The sequence below is a fragment of the Numida meleagris genome, chromosome 2 (genome assembly GCF_002078875.1).
Source record: "Numida meleagris isolate 19003 breed g44 Domestic line chromosome 2, NumMel1.0, whole genome shotgun sequence".
In the NCBI taxonomy this organism is placed as follows: domain Eukaryota; kingdom Metazoa; phylum Chordata; class Aves; order Galliformes; family Numididae; genus Numida; species Numida meleagris.
Window position 1 is genome coordinate 29,709,564 of NC_034410.1, and position 23,211 is coordinate 29,732,774.

General features: G+C 38.2%; 1 protein-coding gene across 1 annotated transcript; it reads right to left on the reverse strand.

Moving 5' to 3' along the window:
- On the reverse strand, positions 4,318-21,423 carry TMEM196 (transmembrane protein 196). Its single transcript, XM_021388436.1, has 4 exons — positions 21,257-21,423; positions 11,308-11,364; positions 9,258-9,512; positions 4,318-5,064 (listed from the first exon to the last, which is right to left on the reverse strand). Exons 1-4 carry the CDS (start codon positions 21,401-21,403, stop codon positions 5,002-5,004), a joined length of 522 nt encoding a protein of 173 aa, XP_021244111.1. The 5' UTR covers positions 21,404-21,423; the 3' UTR covers positions 4,318-5,001.

The following is a 23,211-nucleotide window of genomic DNA, read 5'->3' on the forward strand; positions in this document are numbered from 1 at the left end:
TTTATGCCTCTTGGTTCCTTTTAAATTCATACTTGCTTTCTTAGGCATGCAAAGAGATGTTGTGTTGACTCATGCACCTGTTTCTTATCGGTGGAATTACATGCAGCACTGCAGTGACACTTTACAGTCCAGGGCTTTTCCAGTGCATGCTGTATTCCCATTGTACATCATGCCAGTGTGTCAGAAGTCGTTTTTCATGTATGCAGAGTAATTTTTAATTTGTATACAGTCAGCCTATTCAACTTACTATAAACTGAATGCATTTTCAGAAGGACTCATTGCAGCTTATGGCAGGATTAAAATGGGATTTCAGGAAGAATCTCTGGAAAAAAAAAAAAAACTTTCTGCCCAATTACAAGCAAAATTTCCCTGACGTGGAAGTCATTAAAGCAACCTGCTATGAGTCAGCAGTTAAAGGACATAAAAGATACTATAGCAAATCAGAAGTAACACAAGGGAAAAAACAAACCAATTGCCAATTTGTTCTATGCTCAGGTCTCATGTGAGGGAATCACAAAGCAACTGGGAGGCTGCTCTGCACTGCTTATACAATTGGCAGAATATCTATCCTGTGGTTTAGGCATTTCTTCAACTACTTCATTGAGCTATGACAAGAGAGACCTTGGTGCAGCCCTCTAGATGTTTTGCTCCAAATCAAAGTTGCTCCTTTCTGAAGCAGAACATTGCTTCTACAGCAAAGCAAGTCTCTCCAGGCACATAATTTTCTGCTGAAATTCCAGCTGCTGATTCATGCCACCCAGTTTGCTCTTTTCTGTCCAAAAGCCAAACAGTATTTCTACAACTTCGTAGTTAGAAAGAAAAAAGGCCTTCCTGAGCAAGATTCCCACGTTCACTCAGAATTCCTCATACTAATAATATTAAACTAATAATATTATTCCCATCTTCAATCCAATCAAGTTTTGTTTTACAAAAATCTGGAGATTGTGAGTATCTGGATAGTCCTTGTTTAAGTTTAAAAATATTCAGAATCTGTCTCAGGATGCAAGCACAGCAACCTCATGGAACATGCTGGAGATTTATAGTGGAGCTAAAGATGTCCCTTTGATACAGGAAGTGAAAGCTAGTTAGAATAATTTTAGGCAGAAGGGTTATGTCAGTAATGATACTGTATTGTGATACCAATCTGCTGTTAAATATCCTTAGGCTTTTAAATTATAGAAGTCCCCTTTTAAATTAGTAGCCTGTGTGGTGCCTTAAGTGATTAAAGATGGTTTAACTCATTTTAATCTCCTTTGTGATCTACCTTCAAAATCACAATCTCAAGGAAAATTTTCATATAAATGTCACTACTTGCGATTGAGACTTACTGCATATAAATTTCATATTGAATTTGACCTGCCCCACTGTCCTTTTTACCTCTCCAGACCATCTGAAGGGAAACTCATTTGCCCTAATACAACAAATAAATATTGTGCCAGAGAAGGATTTTTAACATACATGTGTTAATATCCAAGACCTGCTCAGATGCTTTCCTGTACAACCTACTTTAGGGAACTTGCTTTAGCAGGGGGTTGGACTCAAGGTTCCCCGAGGTCCCTTCTAACACCTACGATTCTGTGATTCTGTGATTCTGTGATATGCTTATTTTCTCTGCAGTTTGGAATAGGATCTGTTGACTGTTCTAAATTTAAAACATGTGTGTACTTCTCATAATCTGAAATTCTACGAAATTCCAAGCATAGCCTAAAATATAGCCTAAGATACACACTAAGGATTTACCAGGTAAGTCCTATGCACAAAGTAACCCCCTTCAGGAAGTGTTAGATTAGTGCGCCTGTTAAATAATAGCTGAGTATCTCTGACAGAGCCTGAGCCAGTATCTGTTTTCACAGCAGCATGAATCAGAAGTAATTGTATTAAAGCCAACACATGCTTCCTCTTATTTAAAATTAAATGAATTTTGGTGCTCAACCTTGAAACTATTGTTGCAAATATGTTTGTTTGTCACATTCTGTAAACTAAAATCTTTGTTGTTTATACAGTTGGATAAATGTCCTTTCAACTGCACCAGTGATGAGAACATTAAGAAAATGCTTCCATTACAGTTGAACACAGTATGCAGTTATAAAACTAAACTTCATTAAATGAAATTAAATATTTCTTAGAATTCTCTTATCACATTCATATATTATAGTAATTTACTTTGATTTTAAGAATTCCAGTCCTCTCTTTTATGCCCAAAGTAGGAGCAGTCGTCTTTGCCACATTTGTTCACAGGTCTCTCGAATTCCAGATTTGCATTTTCAAGGCTTTTGTTAATGTAGGGAACAGTCAGTTTTTCTACATTCTACAGACTAGGCAGAAAAAGAAAATAAAAAAAAAATAAAAAGAAATTGAATCTTTTGTACTCTGAGGCCCAGATTTCTCCTCTCTTATTCCACTCCCAACCCTGAAAAGTAGCAGAAGTGATGTGGTTGTATTTCTTAAGCTACAGTGAGGCTTCAAACACTGTGAGCCTGTGGAATGTATCATCTTTCCCTTTACAAAGTGTGAGAAAGTGGTTGTTGCACTGAAGTATGCTATGTTGGATATAGAAGAATCACCTATTCCCCTGCACCATCAGAGACTCTTACTACCCTGCTAGGAAATAAGTTGTTTATGATAAGTAAACAGGGGATATTTTGATCCTTCGTGTGATTTCTGAGCAGACTCCAACTGCACTTCTAGCCCACTCTCTAGATCTGAAGCTATCTTTCCTACACTCAAGGTACCACACAATAGCTCTGTATGAACTCTGATTTTACTGTTGTTTTACAGACCTAAAGGTGAACCTCAGCCAGAGAGTTCTGAAATGGATTTCTGAGTCATTTTTATTTTGCTCTCTCTTTTCTTTGATAAAGGCCTTTTGCACTCTTTACACCGATACAGTGAAGAATGCAGTCTTACAGAACCCTCTACTCTGGTTCTACATTTGTTATGAATTTCTTCAATCTGTATGAAACTCCACAGCCCATTTAGGCACTAGTCCAGTCTTGATTGTGCCCATAACTGCAGCAAAAATGCCTCCAGAAGTGGCAGATGCTGGGGACAGATAGAGCCCATGTTTGTTGCTGCTGAGGAAGAGGAGAATCAACCTGAGGAGGAAAAGTCATCGATAAAGAGCCTGGTGTGAAATACAGAAAGGGAAACAGGCTAAAGGCTTGTAGGACCTCAGAAGAGGAGTGCTTTCCTTGAGCAGAGATGTCTTAGCATCACATTCTCTTGCTATGACAGTATTCTGTTCTTTATGAACTTGAACAGTCTCTTAAGCAATTATTGATATAAATTGATAAATATTGATATATATTGAAAATTAGCAATTAGTGACATAATACTCATTATTATGTCAGGGCATAGAGAATATTCAAAAGCCCTATCAGATGGTAGATAAGTGCAGGAAAGCCTTGTGAAGTGAACAAGCTTTTGACTACTTAGCTAACCAGTAATTTTCATTAAATGTGGGACTTTCATTAAATGAGTGAAGATGTTTCTTATGTTGTAATGGAATGGGAAATTCCCCTATAGATGTAGAATAATCTAAGGTAATTGAATTGATGATTATTTTACACTATGTAAATTCACAAAAGATTTGATATAATTTCTACATGTTTTTATGGCAAGACTTGAATCCTGGACAGCCTAGGTAGAGTAGTATAGAAGTTTATTTTACAGCTAAAAATACCACTTGAATATTCCCTAATGGCTTTGTCTGGACAACACAGTATCCATCTACCTAACACATACTGATGGGAGGTAAAAATCTGTTCACACTTGTCTGGGTACATCAGATGTTGCCAGTCATCATTAATGGTTGCATCTCAAATTCATGCTTAAGTGCTGGGCTCTACAGCACTGTGTAACTTACAAATGATTTTATAGGAATATTTTATATGTATATAATGCTGCATATATTCCATCACTGATAGCATATTCCATTTTTTGCAACTGTAAGAGACAGTAGGTCTCACAATAGAGTTTGAGGTCAGTTAAAGCCACTGCTTTAACATATATATTTCTTTATCAGACTCCTAAGTTGGTTACAGGTGTTTAGAAATGCCAGTATGTCCTGCCCTTGGTAATACCTTGGTTCGAGTTTTGTTTTTATCCTTTCAGAGCTTGCTTTGTTTCTTTAGGAACCTTCCAGCGAATTGTGCAATACTGCAAGCATGATGGTAAGGCCTTGCCGATATTTCTAGCAGGAAAAAAAATCTTTAAAATAAATGTTTTGGATTTCATTTTATTTGTCATCTTTTATGAACAAATTACGAAATATACTTCATTCACAAATTGGAAGTATTTACAATTTCTTTACAACAAGGCATTGTTGAGGTTTTGATTTATGGCATTCCTAGAGCATTCTGTCTTTCAAAACAAAGACATTGGTGTTGTTTTCAGCACACTGTTCATTTACACTCTGCATGTGAAATGGGAGCGTTTTGGAAGAGTAATTTGCACTCTCTTTTTGATACAATCTACTGGGCAAACTGAGGCTGGATGCATTTGCAATGCGGGGAGGAGGCTTGTGCAGATGCGTTGCTGGTACCATGCCACAGGATCTGAAGCCACCATATTACACCAGATGCTGCTGACTGGGGAGGACAAGAAGATTCTCCTGAGCCATCCTTTCTCTGCCTTCTTCTGTTCTCTTCAGGAATCATGTGGTTGGGCTAGACGTGGTCCAGTTACATTATTTTTTCTGGTTTTTGAGTCTTCATAAGAAGAATCTTGAGAAGTCTATTTCAAATACTATCACAATTCTGAAAAGTTTTTCAGACAAAAAGAAAGAGTATCCCGGAAGTGAATAAATACTGTATATCTGCAAAAATGTTTAGGAGATAAATTTTGAACATGTTTCTAAAAGGGAAATGCAACTGTGCTGTTCTGCAGTTGTAACACTTGAGCCGTAAAAGCTAAGATAATTCCATTCTCTCAATTCCTTGAAGTCATTTTCCTGAAGAAAATTCTAAAACCACTTAATTCCATGGAACTTTAAAAAATCTCTTAGTATACGCTTCCATTATAAATCAGATGCGGGCCACCATTGCTTAGGTTGTCTGTCATTTCCTACAACAAGAATAGAAAACATTGATAAAAATGACAATTAGCTTATGGTGTTTGGAATTTAGTTAGCTAAGGTTGTAACAAATACTTAAATTCTGAATGCGAAACATTCTGAAAAACTGCAGTTTTTATTCAGCTTTGTAAATTTTACTGTAAAAGAAAAATAATCACATTTCTTCATATGTAAATTAAGTACACTGGAAAGCTTCTAGACTCATTGATACTGATTGAATTGAACATTACTCTCAGACCACGTATAAAGTACTGATGGCATCCCTGTAAGTTTTGTGACATTGTCCTTTGAAAGTGCCTCAATTGATACTTGTGTAGTGATCTACAAAGGAACAAGACGGTCATTAAGGTTTCTTTTCCTTTCAACCCTTTTTCCTATGCTGACATACTACAAAAAGATGCCACTTGATGCCAGCTGGGATAGACATTTTGTCATGTAAATCTAGAAGATCCAAGGACTTTGATGCCTGAGTGGAGACGACTTGTCTTGGGGTAGGACTGATTTTGATTTTCCCTTAATATGCCAGACTACAATTTTAGCGATTCAGCAGTTGTTGCTCAAGTGGCAGATGAGTCATCCCAAAGAAAGGTGACCTGCTCATGAGTCAGAATCGTAAGGTGCCTAAACTAGGATTTGTTTGGAGTTAGATTTTCTAACTCTGAAATTGTGGTTCAAGCCATACCTACTTAGCAGCTGTCTGAGCCTTCAGATGACTACATTCATTAAGCACTTCTCTGACCTTCAAGGCTGCAAAGCTTCATGGCATTTATGCTCAGAATTGCCTGATTTTGAGCACTCCTAAGCCTATTTCACACCAAATTGAATTAGGATGTGGAAATAAAGTGATCCGTTGCTTACATCCAATGACAGATCCCATAGAACATCCAACTATGCCAATGAGCGCACATAAAAATACAGTTTGGGCTATTCTTTTTAAACTTAGATAAGATACAGATACCACTTTTATGCTAGTTCTAAAATATTTGGTTGAGAAACAGTAGCTTTTCTCTGCATGAAAATGTTAAAATTCACCTCTTATACCTCCTAGATACAGTTGGAGGTAATGTTGAAGAAAATAGTTGTGTTTTTTTGCCCTTCCTGTGGAAGTTTCTATCAAGAAAATAAAGCAAGATTCACTGGGCTAAAAAAGAGAGGGGGAAGGATAGAAAGAAAAGCCCTGACTCTGTGGTATCGTGGCTGATTAACTTGGTAAAGATAAGGCAATTATGGGGCCTGGTCTTTATTCCCAGTTGGCCCTTTTCTTTTTGTCCTTTTAATCCACTTATTGCATTTATACATAGTATGGGACACACAGACCAGAACTTGATGTTTCACATAAAGCTACAATTTAAAATAGATCACAAAACTTAATTGTTCCCTTTATGTTTTCTGAAGGAAGAGACGTGCTATTCTCTACCAAGTAAACTTAGGGCCATCAAACCAAGTGTACAAGCCAACCAGTAGTTTGTAATCAAGCACAGGCTTCAAATAAGAGAAGGGATGTAAATTTTCCAAACTTTGAGCATTTTCTATCACCCAGATCTCAGTTTGGCTACTGATGCTAGATATTTTTACATGGTGCCTTATACTCCTTAAAAGCTGAAAAGGAACATGCATACCTAACATTGTTTTCTGGATCCCTATCTGGAGGGTACCTGCTCAGAAACAAGGCAGTACAGCTGCCAGCTTGTAGGTGCCTGAAACCTTTGTCAGATATAAACTGAAGTTATTGGTCAGCTGGGAAAGTGAGCAAGAACATCAGTGTAATTTAATATTAACTATCAGTCACAAGTAAAAAGTAGTGCTCTGTCAGAAGGCTACCCATGAGTGAGTGACAAAGCATATGTTTCCTTTTGTCAATTCTCTGTGAATTCTCTGCAGACATTAGCTATTCAAATATCATCAAAACATCAGAAAATATTCAGAACCATTTATTTTCCCCAATACTTCTATCCTCAAAAAAAAAAAACTTATTAATAAATTAAAAGATGTTGCTGAATTCAAGAAATGAAGGAGCACACAGATTAGAAGCAAAGTGAGTCAATGGTGGCAACATCCAAATAAGAACATTTGGATGTCTATAACTAGGGTGAATATTTTAAATACTCAACTTACTTCCAGATTGCGGCATTCACCACGTAGAATTATGTCACCACCTGGAAGCTCCATTCCTGACCCAGAGGGATGTCACAGCATCAGCCAACTTTGATTAGCTGAAACTGTGATTTCCTCTTAGAAGTGGCACTTCCTGAGGTGACATAACAACGTGGTAGCTCCCTAGTGGTCAGCGTACCTTGGAGGTAACTCTGGTGTCGGGGGAACCACCGGGCAGCTGGGCAGGTCGGTTATTTCAATACCCCTCAATCTCTAATATAAATATAACAATTATACAATAAATATAGCACAAACAAATACACATGCAGTACATGTCTATATTACTATATATCAGTATAAGTATACAAAATAGTTTTATATATAAAACACTAAAACTATTTTTAAATTAGAGCCTAATTTAATATAACTTTTTAAGTTGCCTTCATTACTTTTTAAGGGCGTGCCTTGAGCTAATGTACTCAGACCTGCCAGCAGCAGGCAGTCTGAAGTCTGTAGATCTGAGAAGTCACAGACCAGATCAACTATGCATGCATACTTGATTCTACACACATGCAGAAAGTCCACCACTGGTGGAGCTCATCTCACATTCACTGAGCATGTGCAATAAACTTGCTCTGCTCATGCATCATGGCTCTTCACCCAAGGTAAGTGGGCATCTGGCAGTCCTCACAGCTACTTGTCTAAAACCTCAGTAGATCAACAGGCAAGGAAATGGGGCAGTGAACTGCCATACATGGTCATCTCCTGCCCAAATTGATAGGGTTGGCAGTTGCTTTTTGAAAGACCTCTTGCCAAGCCATTTATTTTGTCTATACCTTTCTCTTTTTGCCTCAGATGGACTTCATCTTGGTCCTTATTGAGGTAAAAGCCTCTTTGAAAGGCAAGATCTAGCCTACCATCTGCAAGATCATGATAATATTTGCCTATGTAGCTCATCAGAATTATGTTTCATTTTAAAATGAGAAGGAGAAATGTATTTCTTCCCTACATTTTATTGCCCTGTTTTATGTTGCTGTTGTAACCTATACTAAATAATTTTAAAAACTTGTTTCAAACATTTTCTAAGGTGAATTAATCTGAATTTCTGCTTGGATTCTCATTGGAGATAAAAAAAAAATCTAAGAATAGTGATGAGTAGCTTTTACTTAACAGACAGATAGTTGCTATATTGTGACCAGAGAATCTGAAAACATTTTGCAGTCTGAATGAATTAATCCTCTTGCTAACATTCAGGGATCTCAGGAGCTGAACTTAGCTGTAATGTAAACTGGCATGTGGCAGCTTAGATAGGCAGTCCACATGACTGTTGTTCATTTCTCTAGTTATTTCTCAAGTGAAAGTCATTGGATACTAATACTAAACATAAAGAACAGGATATCAGTAAACATTTTACTACTTGAAAATGAATCGGATCCCTAATTTCAATTGCCTGTTTCAAGAATTAAATTAAATTTATTTTTTTTGTCCTTATATATTCAACTTTACACTGTGGTAAGCTTCCTTTTAGCAGAGAAAGGCAATACATGCTTGGTGCCACTGCAAATCAGACCAGTTTCATTTAGGTGTCTAAATATGCCCTTAGGTGCTTAGGTTTGGTCTTCTAGGTTTGTGAGCAATGGCTTTTGTGTTTAAATAACCTACTTTATAAGCTGAGTACTTGGGAGAGGAAGAAATTTATTAAACCTGGAAGCATGCAGTGATGTGGTTACAGAAAGCATTCCGTGCTTTTTCACGGTACAGTACATGATAATCCATATTAATAAGGCTTCCAATTATTTATGAAGTGCTATATTTAGCAGCTGAGCCCCTGGATAGCTATACAATGGAATTATGTTGAAAATGGATGTAGTTCATTGAAATGGATGTACTGCAAATATACAGTACCTAAAAATAGCTCCATATAACACAACACAATAAAGCGTACACAGAATGGCAGTGTTTCATTTCCCAGAAGCTCTTTCTCATATAAAACTGAAAATTGAATATGCTTATTGCCAATTGTATACATTAACACATACAGTAGTTTTTTAAGGAAAGCAGAACAAATAAAGAAAAACACACAACTCACTTTTTCTGCCATTTCATGGGAGTGATGCAATGAATGTTCTCTTTCTGAGAACATTCGCCTTTGTTCATAGCTGGCTAGACGACAAGTGAGCCATGAAGAAAGGGTGCAACCACCAATTCCAATGCATGCAAGAGACATGGAGGCAAGATGCAAAGAATAGAGAGCAGACGACTTCTTTGTGAGAGCACGAAGAAATTGAAAATTTAAAATTCCTCCGATTAGTCCACAGATGCAACAGGCAGAAAAAAGTATCATCTGTCAGGAAAGACGAGAGGTTATGTCACAGTAACATTTCTCAGAGACACATTCATTCATATAAAAAATGAGACAAACTCAATGCTTTGAGATTGCAAAGCCCTTCACTAACATTCATTTTTTAACTCCCACAGCTCCCACAGAACTCTAAGGGAATACAGTACTTTTATGTGCAAAAGTTAAGACTGATGTTGCATGTAAGATAAAGTTTGGTAGACTGAGTTGCCCATGCTAAAAAAATAATAAATGAAAAGACTTCCAGGATACAAATCTTCTGATTTCCAGTCTTTCATTCAGAACAGTAATGTAACAGAATGCATCATAATTTTCTATTGTGCAGTTTATCACCAATCCTTACAAGTGAATGCCTCATGTATTTGCTGCAGTTCTCTCTTGTTTGTATGACAACTGTCTGTGCCTCTTGTTTGCTTCTAATTTGTTCAGTATGATATCAATTTGGAGCCTTCCTCCAGTTTTTGTGGGGACTCCAGGTGTGTTTAAGGTGAGTGCGCTGGACAAAGAAGCAACAGAAACAAAAAATTTGAGGCATCTCTACAGAGGGCCAGAGTGGACTACATTTTGTGCTTTTTTTTTTTTTTTTTTTTTTTTTAATGTGGTTAAAATGCATTTGGGAAGTGAAACAGGATGCAATTATAGAAACGTATTTAAAGACCTCATTACTATAATCACAAAGATGTCACCTCTAGTTCAGGATGTCTTTCAGCCACAAATCACTTGAGGTCAAAAGACCTTATTATGGACCTATTGCTAAATGATTGCCTTATTCACTTCCCTAGATGTTGATCTAGATGGGCTTTTGATATGACTCAGTATCATTTTGTAAATCTACTTATTTAATATTAAATAAACAGTTTAATGGAGCTTCACAGACCACTTCTGTACCCAACTGAGATGAGAATTTTATCAAGGATTTGGCAATCAGACTGTATTCTGCAGTTCACTAGGAAGTGGCTACTGCTTGAGACCACCAGAACAGACAGCTTTCAGGAAATGAGTATGGGCAATGTTTTAAAAAATGACACTGTCTTTGGAACAGACTTTAGAGGAACACATTGGTATTCAAAAATAGTAAGAGAGAAGGATTGATTGCCTTCACACTTATACTTGTTTTACAAGATTTCCATGTGTATGCAGCAGGACATCCAAACTGACTGAGAATTAAAGCCATGCATTATCACTTACAGTAGGGCCGGGTAGGGCCGGGTCTTTAACATAAAGACGAAAGGTCTGCAGTGACAAAAGGTCTGTAGCAATCACATCATTTTGCTGCAGTCAGAAAAATAACTATACTTCTGATTCTTAATAGAAATAAAACATCATCTTAAAACTGGCTTTTTCACAACTCTGATCACAAAAAAAAGAACTTATTAAAACCATGAACAGTAAACAGTACCTAAAATTAAGCTTAGTCAGTAACTTCATTGAGGTGGTAGCATAGTCATACCCCTCTTTACAAAAGTGGGTTCCAGAAGGAATGAAAATTCAGTCTTTCTTGATCTGTCATAGGTTTCTGTCAAGAGTTTTTCCATCCACACAGGGAGAATTAGGGATGTATAGCTTAAAAAGGCATGACATAAGTAGGCCATTTCAGAACTGCCATGTATTGTTTGATGAACCCAAGGTACTGATTGCTTTCTTTGGACTGCTGGGTTGCAATGTTTACTGAATTTTTATCAGAAACACTTGGAAGCAGTGCATCTCAAGTAAAAAGATCAAGTTAGATAAGTATGCTTTTCAAATAATCATGTGTTATATATGTCCTGGAAAAACTTACGATAAGTCCAGATTTTTTTTTGGCACACAATATTCCACATATGCCACAAAGCAGAAACTGAAAAGAAAGAAAAAAAAAAACACAATTATTTCATCATTAAGGTCTCAAATTTAAATCATTCTATGTTGCTAGAGTGATGACCACAACAGTAGGTTAGGCAATGATCATAGTTGTCAGCATTTTCATTACAAACCTTGTATTTAAAGAAGTTATAATTCAGCTTTAAACACACTTATCCAAGCAGAAACTAGACTGAGAAGGCAGACTGAGGATGATTAAATATAAAAATAGAAAAAAAAATTAAGTTTAGTAAGATAGTAATTGGTGATCCAAATCATACTTCATCTACTTTCAAGCCTGCCTAATGCCTTAATCCTGAAGTGTGAACTACTGAAGGATCGTGTATGGATTGCCCTCAAGACAGTGGAACTCTGAGCAAGAGTACAGGTCAGTCAATTTGGCCAGTGCAAATGTAAATACTGAGGACATCTGTTGATGTCGTTACAATGAACATGCTGTAAAAATTGTTTCAGATTCTAGATAGTCCTTGCTGCAGGAGATAGTATGAAGGTATCTGTCCTTTTTCAAGCAGTTCCCTTTTACAAACAGATCTGACAGTTGCAGTATCAAGCATTAGGCAAAAATTTATTAACAAAACCAAAAACACCCCACACCAGCTGATATGAATAAATCTTAATGTGTTTTAATGAACTCTGCCAAAGACCAGTGACATTCTCTAATGTCTATTTTTCCTCCTATAGAAAAGTTTAAGAAGGGAAGCAATGAATAGTCCCCAAAGGAACAGTCATGGCAGAAACACCACTAGTTGCATGAAAGCAACAAGGTCTTCTCTAGGTGTTTGTAGTTCTGTCAAAAGATTCCTTCAATACCTCATAAACTCTGTGACTAAGAAGTCCATACTACTTATTTTCAGTAAAACTAACTCTACATCCCTCCTGGGAATTAATTTTGTAGTTTTAAGACTGGATTTTTCCAAATCCTTTTTACATTGAGGTTGCATTTCTAGCAAAAAGCTTCCGTTGACCTTGATTTAGGATTAAGTCACAGAACAGGCCTGGCTATTACATAAGCAGTTAAGAAAAAAAAAAAGAAAGAAATTTGTTTCTATACAGCATCCTAGAATATATTGCATATATATTTTATTTACCCTCTAATATTTTGCGATTTCAGTATCTCAGTTGAGGAGCTGCTTTAATATGTAGTTTATCTCCCTTCAAATAAAGTTATTCATGCATGTAGCTAGAAGTAAGCCTTGAGATGTATTTTTGCTCTGAGTTAGGCCCATAGAATTGGTTTCCCATGGTTAATATAGTTAAATGCTGCATATTATTTACCAGTCTACTACGAATGGGATGTATGGTATATGGACATAATATCAATCTGATCATAGAGAGGGCTGGGTCATGCACACAATGGCACTGGGTCGGTCAGGACACACACTCAGAACTGGTAAGTGCTGCTAAAGCTGGAATAATAATAATAAAAATAACAGCAAAAAAAAAAAAAAAAAAACTGAACATGAACAGCTCCCTCTGTCCTTTTCCCACAGGCAGAGGAGCTCATACCTAGCACACCTCCTCTGTAAGTTTTTACTCAAGCTTTCTGTAGTTTTAAAATTTCACTCCCATTTCACTCCAAATCACCTTTATGCAGTGTTGTAAGCTTATATTACCTAGAATATTTCCCTGTTGAAATCCAAAGAATATTGAAAAAGGTGATTTGCAGGATGTAAGATGTTGGCTTCCAAAAGATAAGGAGTGATTATGTTATTCCGTAAATGTTGAAGTATTTGAAAGGACTACCTGGAGTAAGTTTTTATTGTATCAGTCTCTATTTTCTGTATGCATTTTCTTCCTCTGTACATCTACTGTGTATACACAAGAAATATATATATATATAAATAAGAAATAAAACAATAGAAGAAATAAGGTGTTCTGTAGTGAAAGAACTCAGCCGAGAACTCAAGGGAACTGGTTATTCCTGCTTCTTCAGTATTCTTCTCTGTAAGCTTGTAAAAGTCATGCCAAAGTTTTCTAATTCATATGACTACAAGACAAGCAAGTTGTAAAACTGAATGAGTGAGTGTGCATGAATGTACTAAAAACCACTGATGAAAAACGTTTGGAAAGTAGTAAAGGATAACTATTATCTATTTTTTGTTTTGTGATTTTGTATTTTTTTTTAGATAACAGTGGTCAAGCACTGAAACAGGCTCCCCAGGGAAGTGGTGCAGTCACCATCCCTGGAAGCTTACAAGAAAAGGGTAGATGTGGTGCTTACGGAGATGATTTTGTGGGCATGAGTTAACAGTTGAACTAGATAATCTTAGTGGTCTTTTCCAACCTTAATGATTCTATGATTCTATGATTCCCAGAGAAAAGTTTTGTCCAAAAATCAGTATGATTATTTACTTATAAAAGTAGTCAATTTGCTATTAAAACTAATGAATGAATTTGAACTACAGCATCAGGCAATTAACCTCATGCAAAGCTTTGAAAATGCTCTTAGGAGGCTGTAGAGAATTGTGGTCTACTGGAAAAAAAAGTGGAAACTTGCTTTACAGAGAGAATATTAATGACACCTGGGGCACAAGAGCACTGCTGAAACAGAGTTGCATTAGCCAGACTTTTCAGTGTGGAGACCTCTAGAAAAGTTAGGAACTCAATGGGACATTTTGTGACTGATTGTGATTCTTTTTGACAGACTAACTAGCAGCTCAGGAACTTTTTTCTTGGTGCTATAGTATTTTTCTGTAGCATTGTTGAGGTCCTAGAGCTATAGTCAGCAGTAGTGAAAAGTAGATGGGAAAAACTATTCTGACTCTGTTGACCACAACCAGATTGTGAGCACACATCATTCTCAAAAGGAATTTCCTGTGTTTGTTCTGGTTTATCTTTTAATTTTGAGCTCTTCTCTTTAATAATACTGCCAACTGGAATACAGCCATCAGGGGCTCTGCTGTATTGCTACTCCCTGTCTATTCTTGGTTGTCTTGAAAGATTTCAACTTCATGTCGATATGCCATGGCATTTAAACTTGACTTGTAACTGTTGAGCTAGTCTTGACTGCAGTTTATGCATGCCTAACTAATACTGTCATGTTGAAGAATTGCTCCCTTCTACATGAGTATTGATTATATTCAGGCAATTTACCAACCTCTTGGACTCTTTAATATAGTTACATTTTCTAACTATGTCAAACCTGAAGTAAGTTAAGGCAAACAGACTTGTGTTAAAATACAGTAAATCAGTAAATCAAGAAATATATCATTGAAGATAAGCTCCTTATAAAGACTGGCCAATTGTTCAAGAGTTCACAGCTCATACTGTGAATAAGGCTAAAACATTTCATGAAGGATAAGCCAAATGAATAAACCCACCAAAATGCCCTGGAAGCTGGAGGGAGATATGTTGATGCATATGTTTCACAGTTGTACCTTTCTTTTTTATTATTTTATTTTGCAATTATAATTCATCAAAAAATTCAAAAATCTGTCAACGGTTTACGGGCGTTAGGCCCGATTCCGTGACGAAGGGGACGGGGGACCCACGGGCCCACGTCCCGGGAAAAGGGGAAAGGGGAAAAGGGTAGGGAGATGGTCCTGAGAGCAAAGAACAGCGGCAACAATCTGAGGAGAAACAAACTAATTTACTAAATAAAATATTGGAATGCAAAACAACACACTATAATACAATATAATTACAATTTAAGCTGATAAATCCAATACAGAGAGAGAGAATGTCCCAAAATCAAGGTAGGCCTTACTCTACTACCAACGATAAGACGGCTGGAGAGCGAGGTGCTGCCAAGACGAGAGACGGCGGAAAAAGGGACAAGGTCTCGTGATCTGCAAGTTTTTATACTGCGAGCTTCTATCTTTTCCCTCTGGCTGGAAAATGGTAACAAAGGAGCAAAGTACCATGGGGACTGTAGTAGTCCTTCTCTTCTGAGAACTAGGTATGTCCACTACATGATGTTATGATGTGGAATACCAATAACCGAAAATCACAAAACCATGACAAATCAAAATCTCACTTTAAAAAAAAATGACATATTTCACTGCTTGCAAGCAATTCCCATTTGCTTCTGGGGTTACTTTTGCTTGCAGATTTAGTCATACTTGCTATAATACATGATATTTCAGGTTAAGATTAGCAGGAGGCAGGGGCTGAATATATCATGTGATAATAGGAACAGAATCTCTCTTGGATGATTGGTAAAAAATCCAGAGGAAGATATCACAAAACGTAAAAGATTCTTAGACTCCTTTGGAATCTCAATAGCCTGAGTGCATGAGTCCCACTTCCAATGAAGATTTTCTAGGAACCTAGCAGAGTCAGAGTTCTCCTGTTAGCACAAGTGTGATTGCAAGGTGATGCACTATGTGCCTGTGGAGACTTTGCCACTCACCTTACAGGTGTGCCTGCTTCTGTTCGAAATGCACAATTGAAAATCTCTCTTTTGGCCTGTTGAACATTGGAATAAAGAAACAAAGACCACCCAGAAAAGGAGAATGTACATTTTTATCTTGCTTTAATGCATTTTATATTAAATTGGGCTTGAAACAGAAGCTCAGATCCAAACACCAAGAAACTTTGGTAAGGAGACAGAAATCTCAATTTAGATTCAAGTTTTGTGGCTTGGATCAATCCCTATTTCATATTCTCTGAAACAAAAGACTTGGCCTCGTTCACTTTCTCCTGGAAAAAGGAGGTTTTCTTACTTGCATTCTGGAAAAAAAGATTCCGTTTTAGTTATATTTGCAGGAAGCCAAAGATTTGATCATTTCCATCATGCAGAAGAAAATGAACTGCTTTTACGCTTCATGTTGAACCTAGGGAAACTTTCTTTTTTTTTTTTTTTATTGGATGATGATGAGGAGGAGGCAAAAGTAGTGGTGAATATAATTCCTCTGAGAAAATGAAAACTGTCCATGGAAACTTTCTAGAGAGATAAAGAAAACAGTGAAGAAAACCTATAGAACATAAGGACTGCTTGATCACCAGTTATTGCTCATGACAAAGAAGCACAGTCTATATCCACCGTGTGGAAAGCCCTCTGGCATTTTAGGTCCTCCATATGTATGTGATGAAATAGAGGAAATTATTTTGAATCTGTGTTGGATTAGTGTTTCCTTTCATCTGGTTCTAGGCCTTCAGAGTTTCTTTGAAATTGGAAAATGGTTTTTAGAAGAACTTAGGGAAATTTAGAAGTGAGTCTCTGAAGCTGAATGCCTACCTGCCATCAGTGATTCGCAAAATATCTCACGGTCTGGAAAAACACTCAACTTCTCAGCACAAAAGAATATTTTTTTACTTGTTCAGAACTTACTTTAGAATAACAAATATTGAATGTCTTTTAATCATGTTGTTTTGTATCAAACACGTAGAGTATGACTGCTTTATTCTCAGAAAGTAATAAATTAAGAATTATTCCCAGTAGGTGAACAAAAGCCTTAGCAAAACATTTTGGCTTATAGTTAAATCATCTATATTCAGTAGATACTCCTAAATACAAGCCAGGCAGTAGAAGTCTGCTAGAACAGATCATCTTGCGGATTGGTGTGTGCTTCTGGGAGGTCTAAATGATAAAGAAAACCTGCTGAAAGACTCCTCAGCTGGAGTGAATTGTTCTGGTTCCATGCAAGGCAAGAAGCTCCTACACTTGGTAGGTACATCCTCCCTCATCTACAGGTACAGAAGTCTCTCCAGTTCCACTGAGTTCACTGACAGTGCTGCAATTCATTTCATCAGGATAAGGAGCCAGCCAGAAATAGGGTAAATTTGATGAAAATTCAATACACATGTTGAAATAAAGTAGGATCACATCTGCATTTTGTCTGCATGATAAACAATAGTGTGATTTCTGTGTGTTCTTTTTTTTTTTTTTAAAAAAAAAAAAAGCTAGATTGTTCTTTTCCAAAAGAAACACAGCAACAGTAAAAGCTAGATGCAAAAATGAATGTTTTAAAGTTTTAGGCCACCAATATTATTTAATAGTCCAAAATGATACTCCTGCTCTGGGAGAGTTCCATACTAACTGAACCTTTCTCTTTTCCTTCAAGTCCTGGATTTAAAAAAAAGTCATTGAAATTGAGTGTTTTAGGTGCCAACTTGGAGCAAATTTCTGTAGCTAAGCTGTAAATGCAGATTCTTAATGGACAGGGAGAATTCTACAGTGCTACAATCAAAAATTATGGGAATAATATCTGCAACTACAGAAAAATATACTGACAAACATCCAGAGATTGCACATCAGTTAAACACATTTAGATACTTTTCTTTATAAGCAAAGAGGCTGTCTCTCTGAGAGGCATAACCAGAAGTGAAACATCAAGTATCTCTTTTGTAAGAGAATATAGATGGCACATTTGGCTGAAGATGTGGCTTTTGACTCATTCTCATTCTTTCTCAAGGAGACTCTTATTTACAGTAAGAATTTACTCATCATTGCAGAACAAATGAAAATTAGAGCCATATAAGTATATGTGTGTGAGTATACACATAGTGATAGTGATGCAACTATTATGTTCCATATATAAATGGGCAAGTGTATGACCACTTAAAAACATATGAATATGTTTTAAAATATTATCTTTTTCTATTAATTAATTAATTAATTAATTTAGTGCAAAAGCCTTTGCAATGGATGCTGTCACTCTTGCTGTGTTAGTGGTGGTGGTTCAAGCATGCTCCTTGGCTGGATCATTTCTATGGTATACCATTTAATTAAATTGGAATGGTAAATTTCAGAACTGTGCCTCAGTTTCTAGTTACAGAAATCTGGGAGGCACCGAGTACAGCCTGTGGAGCCTGTGGAGTAGATTACATCAAGGCAATCATAAGCAAAACAGAAAGGACATCCAGAAATCAAGAACATGTCCATCTTAAGAGTCTTTGGACTGTATGTTATTTTGGTAATTTAGCAACCATGGCCAATTTTTAAAAGCACAGATTGCATATAATGTAAAAGAAATTTGATATTTGTCTACACATGCTCTGGAGAATTTGCTTCAGCTGTTTTATTTTGGCTACCTTTTAAACAACTCTTAGCATCTTAATCCAGCTCAACTTCAAATGAGAACAACAAATTTAGAATCTGTTTCTCCTTTTCCATGCATTTTTGATGTAGACATTCTCTAGGCTTTCCATTTCTTCATTATTGTCTACTCCACTTTCCCAGGCTTCCTCATAGATAATGCAGAGCACACAATCAGATCAGAGCATTTCAGACCAAACTTAACTTCACTTGTATCTAATCCCATGGGTGGGATTCACATGTCTAAAGTTAGGTGTGTTAGTAAATTATCTGGCTGAATGAAGACAATGAGCAAAAAGAACAACTCTTAAGAAAAAAAAAGCTAATTATGTCAAATAAAAAAAACTTCAGAGAGAGGCAAGTATAACAGATAGAATGTGTATGATTTTAAGATTCCCAAATTTTAGGAATGCAGGCTAAGGTTTCCATGGCGATGCTATCTTCATCTGTTTCATTATGAACTTGGGCCTCTGCTGAGTTCCACCCACATAACTAAAGAGCAGAACAGGGTCAAAAGTTTTCATTATATTTTCAGGTAAGTTACTAGAGGACACTGTTCAACTTAACTCCAGTGCTGTTTTGCATCCTAACATATCAAAGTGTCAGTTTTTCCTTCAGTGTCACTTTATTTTTCTCATTGTTCATTTCTCAAAGGAAAACCCTGATTCAAGAATGTTAATCAGAAAAAAATAACATACTTTATGCAAGACATACAGCCTACATGAGCTCAGTGTGAGATCCAGTGAATAGAAAGGTGAATTACACCATTTCTGCAGCATCACAGTTCTGAGGATTGTGTAAACAGACCTTTCTGCAGTTCTTTTGATTTGGACCTAAGCATCCCTGGAGAACAGTGGGTCTCTGGCTTTCTTGTTCCATCTCAATTGCCAGTCCTCTAGTCAGAAGAACACAACCTTAGAGAAGTTTGAACCACTGGAGTGATGCAAAGAGGATGCAATGAGGTGACAATTTAGACAAAGATCTTCAGCTCAGTGCAAAGTAAAGCATTATGATATGTAACCCCAGTCTGCACACTGCTATGATTTCTCATTTCCTTTACTACATGCAACATAAGCTACTTGCTTTCGCTGTGCAATTTCTTAGTGGCCTCTCTTTGTCTACCCATCCTGCTGACACTGCTCAGTATCAAACAGTTGATGCCTGTCTCTACTGCCTCTGATTGTGGGCATCCTTTACCCACGTGTTACATGTTCAAGCAAGTCCCTTTGGTTTCCCTTCCATGACTCCACATTCACATATGGACAGATTTTTTTACAGTCACCTGGAAAATCACTTCATTGTCCTCTGTGTTACCTCTCTCTAAAACTCTACCTGCAAACAGCTTGAAATCAGCCAGACTGATCAGCCAGGCTGATGGGCTAATGCAACCACCTGTTATACCAATCAATTTTGATTTGCTCTTTCTTTATGTCCTTTAATTCTACATCTGTCTCCTTGTTTGTAAGGTTCTTGGAGCAAACATCTAATGCAACAGAATCTTAATCTGTGACTAGTAGAAGCTGTGGGATAACAGAAACCGTAAAAATGAATTAAGCAGTTGGGCAGAAAATGTGCACTGTCATGAAATGGTATCAGCTGTGATTGCACTGTCACAAAATGCAATCACTGCATAAAATTCTGATCTCACTGACTGGTCAGAATTCCCAGAAGCCAGGATGTTACCTCATTACATCCTCAGAGAGGCATGTTTTTGAGTAATCTTTTTTCTTCATCAATAATGATCAGAAACCTCCCTCTTTGAACTGATTTTGATACTACTGTTAGCTTCTGGCTGGTGTCCTACATGATTGTGTCTTCATTCTCATATCTCACCTACCTGTTCTGCAGTGCAGAATTATTGTTGTCAATAATTAATAAGTATTGACAGTGAAATTGTTACATGAAGCACTTTGTCAGAATTAATCTATAAATCGCAGGAGGTTACACTGTTGAATAACCCAGAATTTGTTGCACTTAACATCTCATCTCAAGCAATGCAAACAATGCTTTCAGAAATACTGCTGTTCAATCCAAGCTGGCAAAAAAACAGCTGTGGAGTTCAAAAATGCCCACTCATGTTTAGGATGAATTTTCAATATTTCCTACTCTTTTCTCCCTGAAGATAGGTAACAATTTGGGGGAAAATATTTCCTAGAAATATGTTTATCTCAAGCTGAAGAATTAAGAAAGGTTTTTGAGAAGTGAGAAATGCTCACTGTTATGAACATGCTTCTTCTCTGTTATGAACATGCTTCTGCTATTAACCCATTATTGTTGCTTGATTTTTATGGTCATTTTACGAGAAGCTCAGGATGCTCAGATCATGCGAACGTCTTTCATTTGCCTTCCAATTTCCTCTTTCTCTTTTTCCTCCAGAAGCTCAGAACTCACAACTTGACATAATTTTAGAACACTTTTTGACAGTCTTGCCATAAGGAACAAGGCTGTTCTTTTTAAAAAACAAAGCTCTTAATTTGAAGATTACAAGCTATTGCCCAGGCTCCTTAATGCTAAAAGGACTTGAGGCATCTCCCAGGTGGGAGAATGGGTTCACAGAAAGTTCAGTTGTTTACAGCAAAATAAAATAAAATGATAATAATAATAAAAGAAAAAAAAAAAGAAAAAGAAGGAAAAAAGCGAGAAAGAAATGTTCCCGTGCCCACACAGACACATCTCCTCCCGCCGTGCCGCCCCGCCGCCCCGCGAGAATGCAGACTGTACCCCATGCACATCGGAAATGGACCCGGCGCGGCTCCCGGCGCAGCATGCACACGCGGAAGGGAAGGGAAGGGAAGGGAGGGGACGGGGGTGCCTTCGCACGGTCTGATCATCACCGTAAAGAGTTAAAGAGAGAGTGAAATGGCTAACGTACACACACCCCGCTCCATACCGGAGAAGAGTCTCCCAGTTGAGGTTTATGCTCTGTGAGGACCAGGCTGAAACTGACCGCCCCCACGGCCACGCTGGACACCCCTAACCCTATCTCCAGCACGGAGAGCACCAGGAGGCTCCCGATGATCTGGCTGCTGGTGCACATCCTCCCTCGGTCATCCTTCCTTCCCGATCAGCCGGGGAAACCGCGCCTCCGCCTTCGCCTCCGCCGCTCCCGCGGCCCTAAGTCGCCCCCAAACTTTTCTTCCTTCGCCGGCAGCCGGGGCAGAGCGGAGCATCCGCGGCCGCCGGGTGCTGCCGAGGGGCGGCGAGGCGGCCCCGGTGCCGCCGGGCCCCGCGCAGAGCCGCGCAGCGCCGCGCAGCGCCCGACCGGCAGCGAGTGCGTCGGTGGCGGCGGCGGCGCGGAGCTCTCCAAGGTGCCGGGCCGGCGGCGGGGACAGGGCGCCGCTGGCGGCCGGCCGGGCAGCGCGGCGGTATGCAGCACCACGCTCCTCGCGGGCTGCGCCTCCTCCGGAAAAGTCGACCTTGTCTGATCGCCTCCTGCGCTCACATTGAAATGACCTCACTGGGATTTTTTTATTTATTTATTTTTTAAATTTCTCCCCCTCTTTCTCTTCTTGGGTTGGGGGTGGAGGGGAGAGGAGCGTGGCGAGCCCACCTCAGCTATATTTATGTATGAATCTAGATCCAATGCATGGGCGAGGCGCTTCGACAGCCCCGCCCCAGGGCCACAAGGCACGGCACCTTCCTCCCGTCCTCCTCCCGGCACCCGGTTCGCACACCTCCTCCGTCCCACAATACTTCCACAAAAAAGTGGGTCCCCTCGATGGAGTGGGCACAGGCCTCTCTCGTCCCAGGGGCTTCTATCAAAACGCAGGAGGAAGTCCATCTTCCCTTTGTATCAGTAAAAGGGCTGGAGTCTGTCATGTCTTACCACTGCAAAACTCTCAGATCTCTTCTAAAATGCTGCTGCCAAAATAGGAGACTGCTGTAGACAGTCCTGTCACTCTGACAATGGCCAGAACTGGCTCAGTCCCGAAGCAAATGACCAGCAAAGCAAAATACAATAAAAGATCAACAGCTGCTTATTGAACCATCCTGAATTACTTGGTACGAATATTTATTTCTGGTGCTCTTGTACAAGGAAGGCTTTGCTACTCTTAATGCAGTTTTACAACCCAGATATATGGCACAATATGGGGACATATAAATACTCAGTCTAGAACCTGTGCTCTCATAAATATGGATAATCATCTTGTGAACTCTTCACCTTAATAGGACAGAAAGACTACATAAACAATTCTACCTCCATCATGCTTCAAAAATATCAACATCCTGCAGGATATAGTTTTTTTTTTTTTTTCCTGTACATATTCTTTTATTATCATTATTATTAACACAATACATATGGAGTTATTCTCTGTAGACAAAAATGTAAAATTCTTAAACTGCATGGAAACCCTGTATTCAGACATCAGAATCCAGAAGAGTAGTCCAGACATACCCACCATTTTGATGGTACAGTTTGAAGGCTAGAGTATGGAAGTAGCAGGATCCTGATGTCTTATTCTTTTGGCCTCCAAGACTTCTGTCTTGAGTTTTGAAATCCATTGAATCACTTTTATGAGAGGAGAATAAGCAGTACACATATATTACATGTACTTGAGAAGGTGAGATTCACCAATGCAGGCCAGAGTTCAGACTCATTTGTAGAAATCTTGCATACTTAATTGTTGTGAGTGGAACTGGGCTGGCATCAGTCTGTCACCCTCAGCTCTTAATATTCTATACATATCCAAGTTGGAAAGAAAAGGCTCCTTTCATAAAGATCTCAGTGTTTTCTACTTTAAAACTTTAGCTGTTTCATATTTTCTCACACTTTTCCCGGTTCACAGAAGGAAGGCAAGAGACTACATCTGTACCTGTATTATAGTTAAAGCTGGATTGTCCCCT

Excerpts from the sequence above, each read along its gene's own strand:
- TMEM196 (XM_021388436.1), bottom strand. The coding sequence starts at position 21,403 with ATGTGCACCAGCAGCCAGATCATCGGGAGCCTCCTGGTGCTCTCCGTG. Across the intron at positions 11,365-21,256 it reads AACTGGGAGACTCTTCTCCG|TTTCTGCTTTGTGGCATATG; the intron begins GTATGGAGCGGG and ends CTTTCTTTTCAG. Across the intron at positions 9,513-11,307 it reads AAAAAAAATCTGGACTTATC|ATGATACTTTTTTCTGCCTG; the intron begins GTAAGTTTTTCC and ends CTTTCCTGACAG.